At 34.0% G+C, this 20,983-nt stretch overlaps 1 protein-coding gene across 2 annotated transcripts in view; it reads right to left on the minus strand.

The window, feature by feature from the left end:
* Window positions 1-250: 250 nt before the first annotated feature.
* Window positions 251-20,983, minus strand: part of LOC145692820 (uncharacterized) — a 65,448-nt gene continuing 44,715 nt past the window's right edge. The window contains exons 5-7 of one of the 2 annotated variants that reach the window (XM_081768310.1): window positions 20,778-20,863; window positions 13,483-13,575; window positions 251-2,051 (exon numbers count right to left, since the gene is read on the minus strand). In XM_081768310.1, the coding sequence (XP_081624436.1) occupies window positions 601-2,051; window positions 13,483-13,575; window positions 20,778-20,863 (1,630 nt within the window). In that variant the 3' untranslated portion in view covers window positions 251-600. The remainder of the gene's footprint in view (window positions 2,052-13,482; window positions 13,576-20,777; window positions 20,864-20,983) is intronic. The other variant, XM_081768311.1, reaches the window with a different exon arrangement.

Consider the following 20,983-nt stretch of genomic DNA (forward strand, 5'->3'; position numbering starts at 1 on the left):
TTACTTAATTCTGACGCATTTTGTTTTATCGCGCATTGCGAAAAACTCGTGCCTCTAACGCTAACTTATAGCCTGTGATGATCCGTTCAGAATGACTAGAGCACCTAAAGTTAGGTTGGAACGTGTCTAAACACGCGCGTGCGATGATCTGTTCAGTCATACTGCAAAACTTTCCTACTCATCTTTGTATTACGAGGAACAATTTTACAAGGTATTAGAAATTTAGTAAAGAAAAAAGATTACGTTAAATAAAGCTTTCCTTAAATGAGAATTTTATTGCAGTATAAGTTAAAAAAAGGAAAAGACGAAAGAATACAAATATATATTTTTAAAATGTTAATTCTCAAAGGGTTTTAAATTTATGTTTCAGGAAAAATAGAAAGCAAATAGATGTACATGCTACGTACAAAACATTTCATATATGATTTAAAACAAAGCACTAGCCTCATCCAATGTTTATTTTGCTATATCTAAAAGTGAAGTGTGGTTCGAAAACTGTATATTTTACATAAATATATGCTTATTTTAATTCCAAATAAGTTTTTTTTTTTGTGTGTGTGTGTGTAATTGGATCAATACTGATGTTATATGTTTATATTATTACATATCAGGTTCTTCGTTGCTCATATGAATTTGGCTATGGTTTCTCAATATGGATGAATAATGAAATCGTTTATCACATGCCATACATTTGAAACGTTTTTCATTTACGTGTCTTTTACGATGCAATAAGAACAGATCTTTGTTTTCAAATACCGCTCCACACGAACGGCACTTAAAACTCTGTGTTTGATCGCTATAATTCTCATCTCTTTTGGATAGTTCTGGCTCCTTATCATGTGTATTTTCCAGATTTGATTGCCTGTAAGAGTAATCGTTCCAGTCCTTTTCATGAGAAAATTGGCCGTTGATATCCAAATCTCTTTCGTAATGTTTATCTTGAGACCTGTGTGCTTCTATAGTGCCTTCATTACTAGTTTTGTTACGTTGTGTTGAATGCATTCTAGATCTCTGTTCGAAGAAATGATTTTTACGATGACATTCGTAGTTTTCTTTACAATGAAACCGCTTATTACAAATATTACAACGGTAAAGTTCATCTGCATCTTCTTCGTGTGCTCTAGTATGACGTATTCTTGTGGTTTTGTTTAAATACTTTTCCAGAGGAGCCCTCCAGGTATGTTTGTCCTTTGGTTCTTTCATATATTCGAGACGTGTACTTTGCTCTTCTTTCCGGTGCTTTAATGAAGATGATCCCTCGTACAAGGTAACATTCTTATCTCGAGTATAAGAATAAGATCGAGGTTTCGAAGAAGATTTTCTACTGTTATCATTGTACCCAACACTACGACGTGTAAATTGTGCATGTTCTCTTCTAGCACGGTTATTGGCTGTACTATATTCAGCTTTTGTCTTTGTAGTTCTAGTTGCCTCATCATGATTGGTTGAAAGGAGCTCCTTTTCTTTCGCAACATTGTACTTTGCTCGTACCATCGTACGTCTATCATCTTTGTTACTTTCGCTATCATCATTACTGCAGGATTCTGATACTATTTCAACGGATGGGTCTCGTTTGGGAATTACAAATCTTCTTTTAATTTCTTCATCATCTTCTCCTCCATTGGTCACCGTTGTTTCTGATGATGAACAGTCATCTTCCGGCTGAGAACCTTTATTCTCAACCTCATCGTCACCGAGGAGCGCTATTAATTCGAGAGGTGGGATTTTTGCAGCCTTGTTTTCGCTGTGATATGTCTCCTCCGAATTTGAGGATGATCTTGCATACCTTAAAGCACTTGAATTAGCATTTTGGATGGGAATTCCGGAATTTTTACACTGTAATCGAGGTGAACATCTTCGTCCTTGAGTACTTTGACTGCACTCATCGTTTGCAGTGGATTGCTTTTCTGGTAATTTAGACTTTTCATTGGTTACTTTGTTGCAATAGCTTAGTTTTTGTACTTGAACTAATGGAAGCATTCTATGTTTCTTTAAATACTGCTCTAATATCTTCGTCTCGATACAGTGGTATTCGCCAATTCTTATTTCACCTGAAATTACCCAACATAATATATATAATTAGTTCCACATAATAAGGGTTTCGATTGACTTCGTGAAGACGACATAATTTACTAAGAAGATAAAAAAAATATATATGGTTTCGTTTTACTTTTGTTGGTGACAACCAGGGTGCGAATTACGGCCAAAAATGGGGGGAAATCCCCCTCTGGAAAGCTTTTATCCCTGGCTGGAAGGAAGAAAAAACTTTCCCAAGGGGGTCGTGCTATTTTCCCCTCCTACCCTCAGTTATATTTCTTACATTCTTGAAATTCTTTAATTCAATGTGCTAAACGTAAATCCGTTTGAAAATTGTTAATAGAAAATTAATTGTAAAAGAATAGTTTTAAGCCACACACTTAATTCTAATAGCTTGTGAGGCAATGTATGAGATTGATAGTATCTGGCAATACCAGTTGACAACTGACTGTGGATCAGCGCGACGCGAAAGTGAACATCTAACGAGTGAAGACTAGTGTATGAAATATCTAGCGAAAGAGCTCATGCATATCGACATACTGACTTCATCTGTGATATTTCTCTCGTGTAAATCAATAAATATATAAATAAAAATAAACATCAAAATACAAAAAGGAAAAAAAATTGATGAAGTCCTTAGCGAAAACGTTTATGGATATCGATACATAGAATATATTTGTGCTCTATCTACGTGCCGTTATGCCTTACTATCGCCAACAGAGAAATATCCATAAATCCACTTGACAGCCTCAATCAATACACAAGGGCAATCTTTACTATCATCATTTATTCAGTTTTATAATTTTCGACTACTATCTACAGGCATCATTTTCAGCGCATACAATATACACCTTCTTCAAGGATTTTCACTGGACGTCAGAAGTTACAAATGCAACTTTAGCAGAGTTTAACTTAGTTCTTTTAAGATTTCAGGGACATAGCGGATATAGCTACTAAGGCTGCCACATCTCATACTTTATAATCCCTACACGGGGTTACGATAACAAGAACAAAAACTAGACTGGTGTACGTTGTATCCTTGTACTGTGTGATTTTGATGTTTTTCCGAACTATTTTTGTATTTTTTGTGTTGTGACATACTTCCTTATTTTGTAGGTGAACTGATAGACAGAGGTAACAACTGTTTTTAATATATCGCAGTAAGACTGCTGCTCTGTGGAGGAAAATACAGGTTTTTTTTTTAATTCGACTGTTGCGATTATGAAACTTACGGAGCAAGGAAGAATTGAAAAATATTTAAGCTCAGCAAAGAAAAATCAAAGTGCAAGCAGGGAAAGTACAAATAGTGGGGTATAAAGTAGCTGTTACTGGAGATGATACTATGGCAGCATACGTTATTAGTGCTGAATCTGAATGTGGCAAGAAAAGCAGTGTCAATACAAGTACTAAAAACTAAAGAAAAAGATATGACGATTATATCAAGTTGGTTTAAAAGGGGTCAAGTCACCATTCTTTTTACTTTATCCTCCCCTGGAAAAATCGCCTAATTCGCACCCTGGTGACAACTAGTTTGTCAATTAATGTTTAGCCTTCAAATAGAAATTGGAAGGTGTATTGTTCCTACTGAGGAAATATATATATATACAATCTTATGTCATACTAATACGTCTAAGTTAGTTTAACTTCTGATCATCACATGTGATGTTTCCGTAGTTCAGATTAATATAAATCATGCCTACAAACCTTGCGCTAAAATCAATAGAAGACAAAATAGTGTTAGAAATACCAGACTTCTATGTGAATTAAGTATGTAAATGCAAAATAGTTTTTTTCCCAGCATTGATCAACCAATATTTTTGCAATTTTATTTATACAAACACTTTCAAAGAAATATCTACATTTTCTTTAAAATAGACATATTCTCAATTTATAACTCGTTAATTAACTTGTTTTACTATTTAAGTTTCAAAGATAAAAAGTTTATACGCCTCTGTTTATTTGAATCCTGTTTCTAGATATTTTTTTTCAGAGAAGGGAATCCAAGGTATTCCCAAACGCTAATTCAAATATGTACTTGTATGTTGTTTATCAAGTATGCAGATGATACTGTTATTGTAGCTAGAACCGAAGAAAGACTACAGGAGATGATTGACAAAATAGTTTACACTGGGAAACTATTTATATGGAATGGAAATCAACATCGAAAAGTCGAAAGTCATGAGAATATCCCGTGGAAATAAGCACTTATGGGTCAGAGTAGAAAAAAAGAGAACTTAAAGAGGTCGATCATTTCAAATATCTGGGAAGTATTTTGACGAGAGACGCGTACAGCACCAGAGAGATCAGGTCAAGAACTGCCAGAGCCAAAGAAGCATTCAACAAGAAAAGGTCACTCTTAACTAGCAGCCTTAATATTGGACTAAGAAGTTGGTCAAGTGTTATATATGGAATTATGGTTTAGAGATTTGCACATTATGGAATTTGGAGAATAAATATTTAGAGAGCTTCGAAATGTAGTGTTGGAGGAAGATGGAGAAGATAAAGGGACAGAAAAAGTAACAAACGAAGATGTTGTAAAACGGATAGAAGAGGACGCCAATTGGATAGGGCACATTTTGCGGGGAAATTGTCTTCTTCATACCGCCATAGAAGGAAAGATGGAAGGAAAGCGAGGAATTGGAAGAAGAACACAAGTGATGGATGATTTGAAAAATGGAAGAAAATATTGGAAGTTAAAAGAGAAAGCTGAAAATCGAGAAACATAGAAGAAGCATTTCCAGGGCCAAACTAAAAATTAGTCCCAGGACCTGCTAAAGGGCAGAATACATTTTAATAATAATATTGTTTATATATGTTAAATTAAGAGCATATTTAAGTCAATGTAACCAGTTTTTGTAAGACTCGAATCAACTATACCTATGTTCTTCTGATTTTAAACTACAAGTAACTTATATCTACACCACTAGACTGGATAAGAATAAGGATTTTTCTGGAAAACAATAAATGGTAGGGGAAACAAACGGCACATTTAGGTTTGAGAGATTTCAACGCATACTTGTCTTAACAGTTAGAACTCACATCTATCACGAGCAGATTTGTTTGATACATCACGGTCTACCATGTTCATATTCTCATATTATTATTATTATTTGAATAATTGACATGTATTTAAAGTGTTTTCATTTTATTGTCCTGAAAATTGTACCTTGCGCAGTTATTAAATTAATTTTGGACAATGAATAAGCCAGAGGCAAATTCTCCCTAGAACAGACGGAATAGCATGTTTCCTCCCTTTTGTGTCTCTCTGTGTAAGATTTAAATTATTATAAAACCTGCTTTTCCTAGGGGGGGAAAAGCTCAATCGCTGCTTTACTGCTAGTAAACTCCATGCCGTCTGCTCTGTTGCCATTGGTGCTGAGAGGGATGTTTGCTTCCGAATGAAACCGAACAGGTACGAACATAGCGACAAAGCAGAGGAAGCTGTGCGTTTGACCTATTCCTACCAGAATATTGGGTATAGTGGGCATAGTATTTTAATTTGCTAAGGAATAAAGGAATTTGTTCATCCTGTTATACAACGTTGTATGTGATATTGTATCACTTTTTTATATATAAAATCGTGAAGGCTTAGATTATATAATGCTAGTTAAACTTGTACAAATAAGACGTCAACGGAACAGATGAGTGGTACTTGTTCTAGGTTCACGAATTCGGAAATTGAGTTTTGCACAGAAATGAACCAAATAGCGTATGGTAGATCAAGCGAAATTAAATTTACACTGTAATTTAGTTTATAATAAACAAGTGTATATACTCTGGTCAGAAGTGTTTATTATTTCTGAAATTAAATATCTTTGCTTCACTGGATTTTTCGATAATGTACGCTTATTTTAAATGGCACTTTTTTTTTATATATATAAAATCCTGAAGGCTTAGATTATATAATGCTAGTTAAACTTGTGCAAATAAGACGTCAACGGAACAGTTGAGTGGTACTTGTTCTAGGCTCACGAATTCGGAAATTGAGTTTTGCACAGAAATGAACCAAATAGCGTATGGTAGATCAAGCGAAATTAAATTTACACTGTAATTTAGTTTATAATAAACAAGTGTATATACTCTGGTCAGAAGTGTTTATTATTTCTGAAATTAAATATCTTTGCTTCACTGGATTTTTCGATAATGTACGCTTATTTTAAATGGCACTTTTTTTTTTTATATATAGAAAATCCTGAAGGCTTAGATTATATAATGCTAGTTAAACTTGTGCAAATAAGACGTCAACGGAACAGTTGAGTGGTACTTGTTCTAGGCTCACGAATTCGGAAATTGAGTTTTGCACAGAAATGAACCAAATAGCGTATGGTAGATCAAGCGAAATTAAATTTACACTGTAATTTAGTTTATAATAAACAAGTGTATATACTCTGGTCAGAAGTGTTTATTATTTCTGAAATTAAATATCTTTGCTTCACTGGATTTTTCGATAATGTACGCTTATTTTAAATGGCAGGCCTATCCCTCACATTACAGAATTTAAAACGAAAATAAAATTACACTAGACATTTTCTAAATAGTCACAATAATTCTGCAAAATGATTAACTGGGTGTTCATCAAGTGTCGTTTTTCCGTTATTATGTAATAGATAACGTTAACTTCATATTTATAATATATAAATATAAATTCTTTTCGGTTTTCTTTTAATTGGAATTTTATTCGAACTTCTCGATGGCATTTGACTGTTTAATGAACTGATAGAACAAATGTCTTGAAAATGGAATCAGAAATAACATTTATTAGTCATCACTAGACGAATCCGCGAAATTATACAGTTTACAGTTAGCGAACTAAATCTACACTATGAACAGGTGTATAATATTGAATATAGCCTTCCAGTATCGAACATTTTTGCTTAAGAGATGTTGTTGTATGCATTTGGTGTTACTACACCTTGTGTATTATTATTATTACTGTTACTGAAGCACTTTTGCATAAGAATCATTGATCTATGTTTTATTATATTATATTATCTATGTTTTATTATATTATATGCATTTTATTATTATTATCACTCTTATTGAAGAGCACAAAAGAGAACTTCTACTATTCTACTATGAGACGCGTATTTATGTTTCTGTAAATTTTTCCAAGAAAACTCGTAAAAAAAAAATCTCGATTTCTTATTAAAAGTTTTTTCATGCCTCTCACGAGAATTGCTCGGAATCTAAATAATGAAAATGGCACCAACCAGGGTGATTGCAAATTATCGTATTTATACAGACAGAAAACAATAACTTGAAAATTAAGAGTCCTAATCACTGCGTAATTAAAATACCGCTAATTTTACAGTAATTATGTGATATCTTCAATTAGTTAAAAGATAATCGCAATGTGGAACAAGAGCGCCCTAGACAATATTATTTTGCATAAGGTGCCATTATCACGAGTCACCTAGTAGCTTTCAGTTTGTGGCCATTTATAAACGCGAAAATAAATGCCGATTTTCTAAATGGCTGGAAATTGAAAGCAAATAAGTTAGTCGTGATATCAGTATCTCATATAAAATAATATTGTCTAGTGAATTCTTGTTCCACTTTTCGATTATTTTTTTATCTGTTTTAAGATATCATATAATTACTGTAAAATTAACGGTATTTTAATTTCACCGTAATGGAGCCTCTTAGATCATAAAATAATTTGAATGTGAAGATTCAATATTGTATTCACATTCATTTGTAACAGCCTATAAAGAATAAATTATTTCTAACTACTCTGTTCATATTTAACTGTATACCGACTTGTAATAGTATATTTTAATTTTAGTTTCGTACTCAATCAGATATCAAAGCACGGTAATTGTATTATACATAACTCGTATTTGATTTATTTATTAAAAATATTTTAGATGCAGCGGAAAGGCCATTTTCATTGAAACACAAACAACAAAGGAACAAACATGTAAAGAAAACTTGCCAAGGCTTATGTGTTAAAGGGAATCGTCTGGTAGAACTGAGAAATCACCAGTCAGGATGCTTGGTATCGATATTTGAACCTGAAGACTCACGATTAGAAGCTCCAATGCTAACCACTAGCCTAAGTTTGTGCTGTAAAAGGAATAAAATTATTTTTCTGATATTATTTTTGTAGAACATCTATTATTTTCATGAAGGAAAGAGTGAATTTTCTACTTGCGTTCAAAACTATTCCTAACATACTTTTAATGGACAACTAATAGTTTACATTCATTGTTTCTGTCCATTTTCTACATATTATTTTTTCAAAAAACTATTCGGAGTCAGTGTTGCCAGATTGACACACAAGTTAATACAAGTAGCAGATTGGGATATTTTGTAAGTGCTCCTGCTACCAAAATTTCAAATTGGGCGACACGCTACTTTAAATCATCTGCAGGCTATAACTGTCCAATAATCCGTTACTTTTTATATTCATGGTTTTATAACTTATATTACAATAAAAGTTTTATTGTTGAGTATTCTATTCACAAAAAACAATAGTTTTAATAAAATTAACATGTGCGATACCAATTTAATTTTTGTTTAAATATTTGTTTTAATTCTTGTTTAAATACTTGTTTTAATACTTGTTTTAATTCTTCTTTTAATACTTGTTTCAATTCTTCTTTTAATACTTGTTGTAATTCTTTTTTTAATACTTGTTTTAATTCTTTTAATACATGTTTTAATTCTTCTTTTAATACTTGTTTTAATTCTTCTTTTAATACTTGTTTTAATTCTTGTTTTAATTTTTCTTTTAATACTTGTTTTAATTCTTCTTTTAATACTTGTTTTAATTCTTGTTTTAATTCTTCTTTTAATTCTTGTTTTAATTCTTCTTTTAATACTTGTTTTAATTCTTCTTTTAATATTTGTTTTAATTCTTCTTTTAATACTTGTTTTAATTCTTTTAATTCTTTTTAATACTTGTTTTAATTCTTTTAATACTTGTTTTAATTCTTCTTTTAATACTTGTTTTAATTCTTGTTTTAATTCTTCTTTTAATACTTGTTTTAATTTTTTTAATAACTTATTTTAATTCTTCTTTTAATACTTGTTTTAATTCTTCTTTTAATACTTGTTTTAATTCTTCTTTTAATACTTGTTTTAATTCTTCTTTTAATACTTGTTTTAATTCTTCTTTTAATATTTGTTTTAATTCTTCTTTTAATACTTGTTTTAATTCTTCTTTTAATACTTGTTTTAATTCTTCTTTTAATACTTGTTTTAATTCTTTTTTTAATAACTTATTTTAATTCTTCTTTTAATACTTGTTTTAATTCTTCTTTTAATATTTGTTTTAATTCTTCTTTTAATACTTGTTTTACTTCTTCTTTTAATACTTGTTTTAATTCTTCTTTTAATACTTGTTTTAATTCTTCTTTTAATACGTTTTCATTCTTGTTTCAATACTTGTTTTAATTCTTTTTTTAATACTTTTTTAATTCTTGTTTTAATATCCATAGCTTTTTGTTGAGTTTGCGCTGTTGTAGAATCACTGACGTTTTGCTGTTTCAGTTAATACCTAGGCCTAATAGTTGTATGGAATGAACACAGCAAATCTAATTGTATTATTGTATTATCCATATTAACATAGTAAGTGCGTGGAGTTCCAATAAAAAAAAAACTTATAAAATTCATTGCTCCAGATAGAGAATTTATCAAATGAATTAAAGAAATGAGAAATAACAGCCAAAAAGCTGTAAGTAAACATTTCCATTCCACTTACTTGTTATATGCTAATTGTATAAAGATATCTGAGTTTATATATATATATATATATATATATATATATATATATATATATATATATATATATATATATATAATCTAATAATTTAAGGTTCATTAATTCCAGGCCTGGAAAATTATCTAAATACATATATATATTTATAGTTTATAACGAGTTCTAATATTTATTTAATCTGTATATTTTATCTGTATATTATTTGTATAATAATTTTCATTTTTCTTATCTAACTTGCTTGTAATCTTAGAGAAATTATTTCTTAAGTTTTACTTCTTAGCTAGATGCACTGTGCCATTTGTTTCTATAGTTTAAGAACCGGATAAGTATTGTTGAACTGAGAGAACTTCAAAGGGGGGTAGAGGTTGGTAGCGTCTCTTTTTTTTTTTTTTTTTTTTTCAAATTCAAAACGAACTTTCTTTATTTTAGCTGGGGATCTTTTCGTTCTTTGATGCTGCCACTTGTGAGCAGAATCGTATATAAACCGAGTTGGTTCGCTTGGTAGGCGTTCTTCTAACACTCTGGACTACATGGTTACGTTCGACCGGAGGTTCTAATGTCTGGTGATTTTTTTTTAAGCTATGCTATTTAAGGTTGACAGAGTAGGATGGTTATTCGGAATGACCGTGAATAGACAATAGGAACTCTGGTAGATAACTAAAGTAATCATGTTTTGGGGAGATTTTTTTTTTTCATTAGGTTTTGAATTTTTCTTTCGCGGAGGACATGGGGAAATGCATTAAGTAGGTTTTAAATGTTGAGATGTGTTTTAATCTTTTGGATAGGTTTATTAAGAATTTCTATTTCGAACTCAAATGTTTTGGGTTTGAGGCCCCTCTTGTTCGAAAACTTTGTTTCTCGGTTTATAAGTTAATTGTTTTTTGTTTTCCTGATCCCAATCCCATGTTGGTGATTATCTCTTGGAAAAGAAATAAGGTTCTGGTCTCTTTTTAGAGCAAAACCGGTATTAGGGCAAGGCCTAATTTTGGTGGCTAGTTTGTTGTCTCCCAGAGAAAGACTTGGTTAGGACAAGGTCTACTTTATGGGCCAGTTTATAGTCTTAGGAAAGAGACTTGTTTTTTCCCTGAACCTCATCTCTCATCTTGTAATGTTTTTGATTACGTATCGTTTTCACAGGTTCTCCTGGGTTCTGGAGTCCTGCGTAGATAGGCCAAGCATTTTCTTTTGAGTGAAGGAATTGTTTTTAAAGTGAAGGCAAAGTGGAGCTGTACCGCTGGCGAGGGCAGATAAACTTATGCCACGGGACCCTTAAACTTAGAGCATATTTAGTATCTATTTAGGAAGTGATGGGTTCTGAGTTCGGTCCATCACAAGTAAAGTTTTCTGAGTTTTAAACGGGAACTCTGGCAGCATTTCACTGAGAAATTTATTCTACGTATGATCAATTTTCTTCGTCTTACCAAATAGCTTTTTCTTAAAAAATAAAATAATATAAAAGATCAAACTGTCTCGTTCTTTAAAAAAAATTCCCGTAACCGGAAGTAGAGAAATATTTAGATTGATACCCCTAGCATTTAAGTTTTCGGGTGAAGCCAGTAAAGAAGGATTAATTGAACATAATCTCGTATTCTATGTTCACCTGTGTATTTTTTACTTTTTTCGTATGTTGTCAGTTTGATTTTTTTTTTAAAGAAGAAGACGAGGTGTGAGAGAGATAAATTAAAGTTTTAATAGTAGGGCAATACTAGACAGTGAGCCTCACATCCTCTCTCTCATATCTTTGTTAATTATTTTTTTTATACTACATATCTGTGATATGTTATTTATTACATACTACAAAGCATACTGTACACGCTGCAACGCGTATTTCACAGCCCACAAAATTGACTTAAGCAAACATGTTTCCTTGGAAACCAGAAAGATTACCCATTTTATACCATCATTGTCTGCCCAGTTCCTCCTACTGCTTGCTACGGAACATTAGGATAACCCAACACCAAAGCCTCCAGTCCGCCACGGGACTATTGGCTATTCCTTTCCTTCTACCTTAGCCTGCTACGGGGCTCTTTTGGGAATCCTACCACAAGGCTCTGTAGAGAGGCTGCTTGCCACGGAGGGATTCCTTCGCCACTCTGCTTAGCCTGCTACGGGGCTCTTTTGGGAATCCTACCACAAGGCTCTGTAGAGAGGCTGCTTGCCACGGAGATATTTCTTCGCCACTCTGCTTAGCCTGCTACGGGGCTCTTTTGGGAATCCTACCACAAGGCTCTGTAGAGAGGCTGCTTGCCACGGAGGTATTTCTTCGCCACTCTGCTTAGCCTGCTACGGGGCTCTTTTGGGAATCCTACCACAAGACTCTGTAGAGAGGCTGCTTGCCACGGAGGTATTTCTTCGCCACTCTGCTTAGCCTGCTACGGGGCTCTTGGGAATCCTACCACAAGGCTCTGTAGAGAGGCTGCTTGCCACGGAGGTATTTCTTCGCCACTCTGCTTAGCCTGCTACGGGGCTCTTTTGGGAATCCTACCACAAGGCTCTGTAGAGAGGCTGCTTGCCACGGAGGGATTCCTTCGCCACTCTGCTTAGCCTGCTACGGGGCTCTTTTGGGAATCTTACCACAAGGCTCTGTAGAGAGGCTGCTTGCCACGGAGATATTTCTTCGCCACTCTGCTTAGCCTGCTACGGGGCTCTTTTGGGAATCCTACCACAAGGCTCTGTAGAGAGGCTGCTTGCCACGGAGGTATTTCTTCGCCACTCTGCTTAGCCTGCTACGGGGCTCTTTTGGGAATCCTACCACAAGACTCTGTAGAGAGGCTGCTTGCCACGGAGGTATTTCTTCGCCACTCTGCTTAGCCTGCTACGGGGCTCTTGGGAATCCTACCACAGGGCTCTGTAGAGAGGCTGCTTGCCACGGAGGGATTCCTTCGCCACTCTGCTTAGCCTGCTACGGGGCTCTTTTGGGAATCCTACCACAAGGCTCTGTAGAGAGGCTGCTTGCCACGGAGGGATTCCTTCGCCACTCTGCTTAGCCTGCTACGGGGCTCTTTTGGGAATCCTACCACAAGGCTCTGTAGAGAGGCTGCTTGCCACGGAGGTATTTCTTCGCCACTCTGCTTAGCCTGCTACGGGGCTCTTGGGAATCCTACCACAGGGCTCTGTAGAGAGGCTGCTTGCCACGGAGGGATTCCTTCGCCACTCTGCTTAGCCTGCTACGGGACTCTTTTGGGAATCCTGCCACAGGGCTCTGTAGACAAGGCTGCTTGAAACGGAGGGATTCCTTAGACACTCTGCTTAGCCTGCTACGAGATTCTGTGGAGATTCTGTCCACGGGCTCACGGTCAAGGACTACCTAATTTCTAACACAATCATTAGAGAAGAATAACATTGTAGAATTTTCTGTAAATAGTGTTATATAATGAATTTTTATAATAAAAGCCGGTAGTGGGAGTCGATTCCGGACACTCGTTTATTTACTTTGCTCTACCTATAACCTATACGGGACAGAGTTTTACAATATTGAAAATAATAACAATCAAAATTATTAAATTTTCAAAGAATAAAAGCTTGTGATGGTTTGTCTTTAAAAGTCTGAGTTTACCCTATGTATCAAACAATCCCATCAAGTGGTTTAATGTGAGTCCAAGTCTGTTAAGATCATGACATGTTTCGTGTTCTCAATTAACACAGAAGCAGTCTGAAAATACCAGGACTTTGAAATACCAGGAGTTGATTGGTCGAAGGTTCTAGTGGTGAATATAACTTACAAATAATGCGATTACCAGTTGAAGAACTAGTTCCAGTCACTGATTTCCGCCTTGAAAATCCACAAGGTAAATGCCGTCTGGGATTGGATAGTCCTGAAAAGTCACACAAAATAGGAATGTTGTAAGTACAGAGTCTTCCAAAAGTCCTGCAAAAAAGTAAAAAGCTGTAACTTTGTAACCATTTATTGTATTTGTACAAAACTTTTAGTGGACTTCTAAGAAAGTCTGAAATTTTTTTTCCAAGCATTCTTTCAACGCCAAACCTCCAGCTAAGCACCATTTACGTCCAAACATTGCTGAAGTCTTTTCGGGAATCCAAGAATGGCATTTTATTTGTAATACTCCCAATCACATCACGTATCTTCTTCCGGAGGTCCTGAACATCTTTCGTTTTTTGCTTGTAAACTTCTGTATCATTTTCTTACGAACGATATTGTGTAGCGTTGTCATTGGCACTCGCAGCTCCAAGGATGTGCGTTTCAACGATTTCTTTGGACTTCGCAACACGCTTTCCTGCACGGACTGAATCACATCAACACTGGTTGTTGGCCTTCCGCTACGAGGCAAGTCCAAGACACTTCCGGTAGCTAGGAACTTATCGTACCATCTCTTGATACTTGAACCTGCAGGTGGTTGTTTCTGATATTTTTGTCGGAATTTTCTTCTCACCAAAACACTAGATTTTAACTCACAAAACCACGCCACACACTGCGCTTTCTCTTGAGTAGACGCCATCTTTGTCACGTGATTTACGATTATGACGTCAACGTTTACATCCGCTCATTGTTGCCAACAAAAATTTTAACATTTCCACTAAACATTACAAACAAAATACAAAATTGTAAGTAGTACTTTCAAAGTTACAGCTTTTTACTTTATCGCAGGACTTTTGGAAGACTGTATTTCTAACAGATGCTATATATATATATAGGGTGGTCCTTATTTTTCGAGTTGTTTTTTTGTCTTGTCCCTTGAAATTATTCCATATGAGACCAACGTAAACCGTAAGAAAAAAATAGCTCATTGAATAATATTAAATGTTGTCGCAAGCAACCTCAAGTTTTTAATGCTTTTACAGTATACAATATGAGGCAAAGGTATTCTGTAAATTTGAAACGCCTAGAAGAAGTGACACTACAGAGTCCGCCAGAAAAATGTATACACTCTTTGTCATCTTGTATCAGAACACTGGCTTTGACAACTGTTCTGAAAGTTAAGTATGCTGTAGTATGAATTTTCGCCCAACAGATGTCAGCATTGTTTTTTAGTTAAAATTATATTTTCGCTCAATAGATGTCACTAGTGTCAGCACGGTTAGTGAGATAACAAAATGGCACGAGCACGCTTGACGTTCGAGCAGTGTAAGTACGTTTTAAAGTGTTTTAACAAGTTTGGAACTGCCTGAACTACTACTTGTGGTAAACTGTGAAAGAAGTGTATCGCAGTAAGCCGCGCATGCTCGAAAATCTTCGTTAGAAGATTACAGAGGCATGTGCATCCATATCCATTGCTACATTGACTATTGTAGCTGCAGCGAGTGCTCGTCGTTCTGTTAGGTGTTTGGCCACCAACGGCCAACATTTTGAACATCTAATGTAAACATATGCTTACTCGAAGGTTTGTAACACACGTTTGAACAATAATTAAATGTAATTAAGAAATATGATATATAATTGTTTTTTTTTTTTAAAAAACAGTGTATATATTTTTCTGGCTTACTCTGTATTTCTTGCATAGAGATAATGAAAGTAAAACTACGCTATAGCCTCCAAACGAAATGTTTAGATTATCTTTATAAACATAAACACAATATTTATTTGTTGTTTATGTATCTGTTTATTTATTATCTTTTTGTGAACAAAATATGAAAAAAATAGTTCTTTACTACTGTTCTTAAAGAGTGTGTTCTTTAGTGTATGTTGTTCTTACATACATGTTACTAAAAGCAATTTTATCCGCTGTATGAGGGTAAATATCATTTCGACTAAGAATCGTCAGCTTTTATCCCAAAAATCAGAAGAGGTAGTTTTTAAGGTTTAGAGAGAGAGGGAAGTGGTGTTATCACGGCAATATAGTTTCCGTTACAGTTACATTATGCCTCATAAACACCTAATGTCTAATTACTTACGTATCTAGCGTATGGGACACATTATATTATAATGGATTACTACCCTACTAATAATTTTGAGTCTTTTTTTTTTTTTTTTTTTTTTTTGTATATTTCGAGTGTTACACTCGGACACTCTTCCTCAGAGATACACAATGGCTTAAGCCCTTATCACAATCTCCGATAACTAGAGGCACGAGGCATCTTCACGTAATTACTGCCATCAGTACTGATATTTTTCTTCTTTTTTTCTGTGATCTTAACCTATCACTGCTGATGCAACAATTATGTAAAGATGGCGCAACAATCATTTTATATAAAAAAGGACTTAAGTCATTGTGTGTGTGCCTAAGGAAGAGTAAAAGTGAAATGAAATCTTTCAGTTTTACGTCCCACGCTTATGTCGGCTAGGCTAAAGGAGACGATGATGATGAGAAATGAATGCAATGGTGGAATAAAGAAAGTGGGAGTTAACGGGAGAACTTCAAGAAAATCCGTACACACGATGATTGTCCACCACAAAGTTCATTTGGCGCAAGCTGGGATCGAACCAGGGACTCCACGCACCAGAGATGAACGCTCTACTACTGACACCATGGCCTCCCCTAAGGAAGATTGTTCGAGTATAAAACTCGAAATATGGGAAGAAAAATTAACTGAGGAATATGTAGGTGAGTGATCCCTTACCGGATTACTAATTTCCTTGGTCTATGTAACTGTTCTGAAAACATGAAGTTGAGCTTCTTCCAGGAGTTGGCTGAGCGAAATTGCTTACACGGATGTGACTGCCAGGCTACTTGAAGTTGGGGAAAGTATCAGTATTAGCAACTTTGTATTCGTTACGAAGTGTAAAAGTGGAAAATACTTTGTAGAAATTGTTTTAGGTAAGGATACCAAACGTCTTCTTATACCCGGGTATATCCTCTTTTTAGAGCCCCAAAATTGATCCGGGCGGGGTTTTAGAAAAATGAGTCAACTGTTCTCTTTACTCTAAGGGTTCAATTTTAAAGTTCGTAATATAATATTGGAAAGAAAAAAAAACTTAATATTTCCGTAATTAATAGGTCTAAAAGATAAGTGGCAAATTCTACGGTATTGTACGGTAGCCTTTCACAGCAAAAAGCACAAATATGTTATCTGGTCTATTTATTCTTGATCTGTACCTTACTATAATCAATATTTGTTACATCAATGGTGTTTACAATCTTTTCAAGTCTATTTGTTTGCACAGACTAAACCTCTCTCCAATTACCGTAACAATATGTGCCACCTTAAAAGTACTTTGTGCCACGCTCATATGTCCAACAGTAATCAGTACTGTAAACCTTTAATTGTATAAATTATATTTTGTCGATATGGCATTAAATTTAGTGAGTAATAGCTTTTTAAAATTTGAGAATAGCTTGTTTAACTAGAGAAGTTTTTAAATGTCCTCTTTTTTTAAGGGCACAATATCATTATATAGTTATTGGAGAATGTGCTTCTCAGAGAAAACTGTAATAATAATAATAATAATAATAATAATAATAATAATAATAATAATAATAATAATAATAATAATAATAATAATAATAACTATTCAAGGTTTTATATATTATTATTATTATTATTATTAATGCTAAGAAATCACTGGTATTGCTTATCTATTAGATTTATGAATGTAGTTATTGGTGAATGAGGGCCCGGACTTTCAGGGTTTCTAGGCAGTTAACAAAGACAGGGCTCCTACCGCTTTGGCAATTTTGATAAGAATAAACTTTATCTTTTATTTATTAATTGTACTCTGACTTTAAAAAATAGATAAGCAGACTTAGAAATGAAATAGGCCAGTACCAACTATACTACTTTAATATAATTTTACATTTATAATTACAAAATAACATTGCCACGCAACGAACTTTGTTCTTCGCAAGAAAACGGATGAACGCAGTACAGTCCACAGACTGCATTATTTTCTGTATTCTGTGTTTTGTGTTCTCAATGTGTACCATTTCATCTTCTGGCTGGCACCGTCTCCAAAACTGGAGTCCTAGGCATCTACCTAGTCTGTCTAACAGAAGTTTGCCACTGGATGAAAAGACTACATTATAAAATATATCCTTTTAGTGTAGGAATAGCTTCGTTTTGTCTGACTATTTAAAATGCGTGTGCAATTTTGAAGAAGAAACCTATTTATTCTATATTTTGATTGATAGGCATGTTCGTCAATTTTCTACTACCTTTTTGTGAAATACTTTCATTTTTATTATCTTTTGAACATCTAAAAATTATTGTAATGTTTTGAAGTTTTTCAATGAATTTAGGTGAACTGCTTGGGGAAAAATTACATTCAAAGATTTATATTTAATATATATTAAAATTGGTATTTCTAAACTGTAATATTAAGATCTTCAATTTCGATTGTAATCATCCATTGACGTGTTTACGTGCAACTGAATAAGGCATTTACTGGTCAGAATGAAGACCTCCAAAGTAGGTTCACACTCGTTTAGAAGATTGCTACCCTAGTTCAGTTATCAATCTTTGGGTTGTTTTCGTTGATCGATCTTGCAAACGAGGCAGTTGTTTTATTATGAAAATAACATAAATAAGGTTGTCTTATATTGTTGAGAGTTGTTTACCTCTTATGTACTTTCCGGAGATCCAGAGCGAAAGTGGAAAAATTAGTTGATCTTCGGAAAGTTCATAAGAGGTGACCAAAGTAGCTAGAAGAAGTGGAAGTTTGATGAAGACATAGTTATCGTTAGGGGCACGAGCTTTTCGCACTAAGAATTTGAAACTTTCGCGTTTCACTTTTCATATTTCGCGTTTTATCGCATTTCCCAAATAAAGTTTCTCGTTTTGTAGCTCTTGTGGAAAAGATATTTCCTGACATTTTTACAATTGTTCCTTTTATTCATAGATCACTACAGAAATAAACCATTAATTATCTAAAAACAAAATACACTGAATATTTTACTTGTATGAAATTTTTTCAATCAAATTGAAGGAAAACCAATAACTAAACTTACTATGAGTAGGAAAGTTTTGCTGTCTTCTGAAAACACATGAGCACAAGTTACATTTAAGCATTAAACATAAGCATGTTACATGTTTCCACATTTTTCTCCTTCATTGTTATACGTTTGTCACTTATCACCAGTTTATGCCATTGGCTAGCTAATTAAAACAGCATCTCCTTATCCAGCTGCAATGGTGATAGCTAACGCGCAACATGTTCTCTATAGCCGTGTCCGAATCACCCAAATTGCACCGTTCATGCTCCGTTCTACCGTTCCGTCAACAGAAAATTGGCGTTTTTAAATTAATGAAAACGTTTTTTTTCAAAAATTTCTCGCAAAAGTGCCAATTTTGCGTTTTGTCGCGCAACGGAAACCAATGAAAATATACACAGAATATTATAAAACATAAAGAAACTAAAAATTACTTAATTTTGACGCATTTCGTTTTATCGCGCATTGCGAAAAACTCATGCCTTTAGTTATCGTGTTTAAAACTATTAAAATGATTGTGTTTTACATGTATATTATCACATAGCCTTGCTGAATGTGTTGTTGGGTTTAGTTTGTCAACATGGAAACAAGGTCTAATAGAGTAGTTATAAACCAAATACGGTTCCTAATTTATTTAACCATTTTTCCTGCGTATCTAGTGATGTACGTACGCGTTTCTGCTTGAGTTACGTTAATAATCAAGAATAGTTTAGCATTTATAAAGTTATATTTTCAATAATTACAACTTACTTGCAGCTAGAAACCTCCACAAGACATCAACCTCGGTCTGTAGAGTAGACATTAAACTCCTAATAACGGGTAACGCCGTTAATATTAAGATCTTCAATTTCGATTGTAATCATCCATTGACGTGTTTACGTGCAACTGAATAAGGCATTTACTGGTCAGAATGAAGACCTCCAAAGTAGGTTCACACTCGTTTAGAAGATTGCTACCCTAGTTCAGTTATCAATCTTTGGGTTGTTTTCGTTGATCGATCTTGCAAACGAGGCAGTTGTTTTATTATGAAAATAACATAAATAAGGTTGTCTTATATTGTTGAGAGTTGTTTACCTCTTATGTACTTTCCGGAGATCCAGAGCGAAAGTGGAAAAATTAGTTGATCTTCGGAAAGTTCATAAGAGGTGACCAAAGTAGCTAGAAGAAGTGGAAGTTTGATGAAGACATAGTTATCGTTAGGGGCACGAGCTTTTCGCACTAAGAATTTGAAACTTTCGCGTTTCACTTTTCATATTTCGCGTTTTATCGCATTTCCCAAATAAAGTTTCTCGTTTTGTAGCTCTTGTGGAAAAGATATTTCCTGACATTTTTACAATTGTTCCTTTTATTCATAGATCACTACAGAAATAAACCATTAATTATCTAAAAACAAAATACACTGAATATTTTACTTGTATGAAATTTTTTCAATCAAATTGAAGGAAAACCAATAACTAAACTTACTATGAGTAGGAAAGTTTTGCTGTCTTCTGAAAACACATGAGCACAAGTTACATTTAAGCATTAAACATAAGCATGTTACATGTTTCCACATTTTTCTCCTTCATTGTTATACGTTTGTCACTTATCACCAGTTTATGCCATTGGCTAGCTAATTAAAACAGCATCTCCTTATCCAGCTGCAATGGTGATAGCTAACGCGCAACATGTTCTCTATAGCCGTGTCCGAATCACCCAAATTGCACCGTTCATGCTCCGTTCTACCGTTCCGTCAACAGAAAATTGGCGTTTTTAAATTAATGAAAACGTTTTTTTCAAAAATTTCTCGCAAAAGTGCCAATTTTGCGTTTTGTCGCGCAACGGAAACCAATGAAAATATACACAGAATATTATAAAACATAAAGAAACTAAAAATTACTTAATTTTGACGCATTTCGTTTTATCGCGCATTGCGAAAAACTCATGCCTTTAGTTATCGTGTTTAAAACTATTAAAATGATTGTGTTTTACATGTATATTATCACATAGCCTTGCTGAATGTGTTGTTGGGTTTAGTTTGTCAACATGGAAACAAGGTCTAATAGAGTAGTTATAAACCAAATACGGTTCCTAATTTATTTAACCATTTTTCCTGCGTATCTAGTGATGTACGTACGCGTTTCTGCTTGAGTTACGTTAATAATCAAGAATAGTTTAGCATTTATAAAGTTATATTTTCAATAATTACAACTTACTTGCAGCTAGAAACCTCCACAAGACATCAACCTCGGTCTGTAGAGTAGACATTAAACTCCTAATAACGGTTAACGCCGTCAAAGATCTGAAATACAAACGTTTATTTTATTAATTATTTTATTTTATTCCATTTGTATATTTTATATAAATCTTATAATCGATGAAGCACACAAGTAATACCCAGTACCAGAGGAACAAAAATATT

Source organism: Thermobia domestica, chromosome 8 (assembly GCF_964235325.1).
Source record: "Thermobia domestica chromosome 8, izTheDome1.hap1.1, whole genome shotgun sequence".
Lineage (NCBI taxonomy): Eukaryota > Metazoa > Arthropoda > Insecta > Zygentoma > Lepismatidae > Thermobia > Thermobia domestica.